Raw genomic sequence first — 2,739 nt, 5'->3', positions numbered from 1 at the left:
ATATAATCTTTTACAGTGATGGACCAATTCTTGGGACACTGGAAGCTTGTAAAAAACGATAACTTCGAAGCCTACCTGAAAGCTGTCAGTACGTATATTTGAACCCTACACCTCTGTATTTACATTCTCTCTTTCTACCCATCTCCTCCTACTACCCCCCACTTGACCTCTTTTTCTCAACTCCTATATTTATCTTCCTTTCCTCCCACCTCTCTCCCTCTCCCTCTTCTTCTTCTTCTCTACTACTCTCTCTCTCTCTCTCTCTCCACCCCTCTCCTACCCCATCTGCCTTTCTTCATCTCTTCCTCTTCTTCAACCCTCTCTCTATAAATCTCCCTCCCTCACTCTCTTTCTCTCTGAATATTTCTGTTTTTCCATCAACCAATCTCTCTCTCTCTCTCTCTCTCTCACTCTCTCTTTCTCTCTGTGCTAATCTTTCTCTCTGTGCTAATCTTTCTCTCTTTCTTTCTTCCTTTCTTTCGACAATGATGATGATGATGATGATGATGATATTGTTTCTTTTAATAAGCCGCATACATGAGAGCCACTGCCTGGTAATGCATCCGGGCATTTATCATTAGTATCATTATTATTATTATCATTATTATTATTATAACTATTATTATTATTATTATTATTGAATGAGAGAGCAGCGCATGCCATCAAAGTGACACTGGGGTAAAATATACGAAGCCCATTATACCCATCGTGACTACCCGTCCGATAAGGGTACACCAGGCACTGCATCACACCCATATGTGCGCGACATGGTGATCTCATTATTATTATTATTATTATTATTATTATTATTGAGTGAGAGAGCAGTGCATGCCATCAAAGTGACACTGGGACACAATATATGAAGCCCATTATATTATTATTATTATTATTATTATTATTATCATCATTATTATATGTGTGTGTGTGTGTGTGTGTGTGTGTGTGTGTGTGTGTGCATGTCTATATATACAAAGCTATATATAAAACATCCATCATTCATATAGCATGTATATGTGTGTGTGTATGTGCATGTGTATACACATGTATATATATATATATATATTTTATTATATGTATTTATTTTCTCCTAGTAATAAATAACTCGGATAAAATAAATTGGTTAATAGATATGGATCGCATAAATTGTAATTCTTCGAAACATATGTCAGAATAAAAGTATGCAGTTATAATATGCGTTTACTCCATTCTTTAAATTTATATATCTATATATATATATATATATATATATATATTTAACTTCTCCTCCTACTCCTTAATCTCTCACTCCTCCTCTTTCCCCTCTCTCTCATTGCCACAGATGTCTCCCTTCTGCTCCGTAAAGTCGCCAGCAGGGTCACCACATATGAAGAAATCACACAGGACATTGATCACACGTGCCACCTCAAACTGACCTCCACATTTACTACTAACACCCTCACCTTCAAGCTGGGTGTCCCCTTTAAGGAGATCACCCCCAGTGGGCATCGAATGAAGGTGACCAGTTGGTTTTTTTCACTTGTTTGTACTAGTTTTATTTTGTTTATTTTATTCTATTCTCTTTTACTTTTTTCAATCACTTGACTGCGGCCATGCTGAAGCACTGCCTTTAGTCGAGCAAATCGACCCCAGGACTTATTCTTTGTAAGCCTAGTACTTATTCTATTGGTCACTTTTTGCCGGACCGCTAAGTTACGGGGATGTAAACACACCACCATCGGTTGTCAAGCGATGTTGGGGGGAGCAAACACAGACACACAAACACACACATACATATATACATATACATATATACGACGGGCTTCTTTCAGTTTCCATCTACCAAATCCACTCACAAGGCTTTGGTCAGCCTGAAGCTATAGTAAAAAAACAAAAAGGTAAAGTTATCTTCTCAAACCATGCCGACTCTTAAGGGCCTCTTTCCTGATATCTATGGCATATAAATTCCCCACATGGATGGGATGCCAGTCCATCGCAGGATAGCTCATTTTTGCCAGCTGAGTGGAATGGAGCAGAATGAAATGAAGTGTTTTGCTCAAGAACACAATGAGTCACCCAGACCAGGAATCGAAACCACAATCTTACGATCATGATGCTGACACCCTAACCACTAAGCCACGCACCTCTACTTTTTAAAGATGAAAGCATTGCTCAAGAATACAATGCATTGCCTAGTCCATGAATTGAAACCACAATCTTACAATCATGAGTCCAACACCCCTAATCACTAAGCCATGCACCTCCACTTTTTAAGGATGAAAGCATTGCTCAAGCCTCCACCAGAACTATGGTAAAAGAGACTTGCCCAAGGTGCCACACAGTGGGACTGAACTCAGAACCATGTGGTTGGAGAGCAAATTCTCATCCCCTGCTTTGTCTTTCTCCATTTTGCAGACCACAATAACAATCGAAGATGACAAATGGATCCAGAACCAGTTGGCCGATGATCCGACAGCCGTCGATTCCAAAGTCACACGAAGACTTCTTGATATGGATAACATGATCGCGGTAAGAAAACAATTATTGTTGTTGTTATTGTTGTTGTTGTTGGTGGTGGTGGTGGTGGTGATATATATATATATATATTTACATATATATATATATATTCACACATATACATACATACATATATATATATCTCTGAAGAGATCTGCCAAACCATTTGGCAAATTGAAACGTGCGTAAATGACTCATTATATAATCTCCACATAATTAAAACAATGGCTAACTAGCCCAACCGAG

General features: G+C 38.5%; 1 protein-coding gene across 1 annotated transcript in view; it reads left to right on the top strand.

Moving 5' to 3' along the window:
- The window catches only part of LOC106880626 (fatty acid-binding protein homolog 5), a 7,727-nt gene that overhangs the window by 3,026 nt on the left and 1,962 nt on the right, over nt 1-2,739 (top strand). Inside the window, exons 2-4 of the mRNA XM_014930660.2 lie at nt 17-88; nt 1,319-1,494; nt 2,392-2,505. Coding sequence (XP_014786146.1) covers nt 19-88; nt 1,319-1,494; nt 2,392-2,505 — 360 coding nt within the window. The 5' untranslated portion in view covers nt 17-18. The remainder of the gene's footprint in view (nt 1-16; nt 89-1,318; nt 1,495-2,391; nt 2,506-2,739) is intronic.

This window comes from Octopus bimaculoides, unplaced genomic scaffold, assembly GCF_001194135.2.
Source record: "Octopus bimaculoides isolate UCB-OBI-ISO-001 unplaced genomic scaffold, ASM119413v2 Scaffold_129191, whole genome shotgun sequence".
NCBI lineage: Eukaryota > Metazoa > Mollusca > Cephalopoda > Octopoda > Octopodidae > Octopus > Octopus bimaculoides.
The sequence above is the reverse complement of the archived record's forward strand: the minus strand, read 5'-3'. Positions and strand labels throughout refer to the sequence as shown.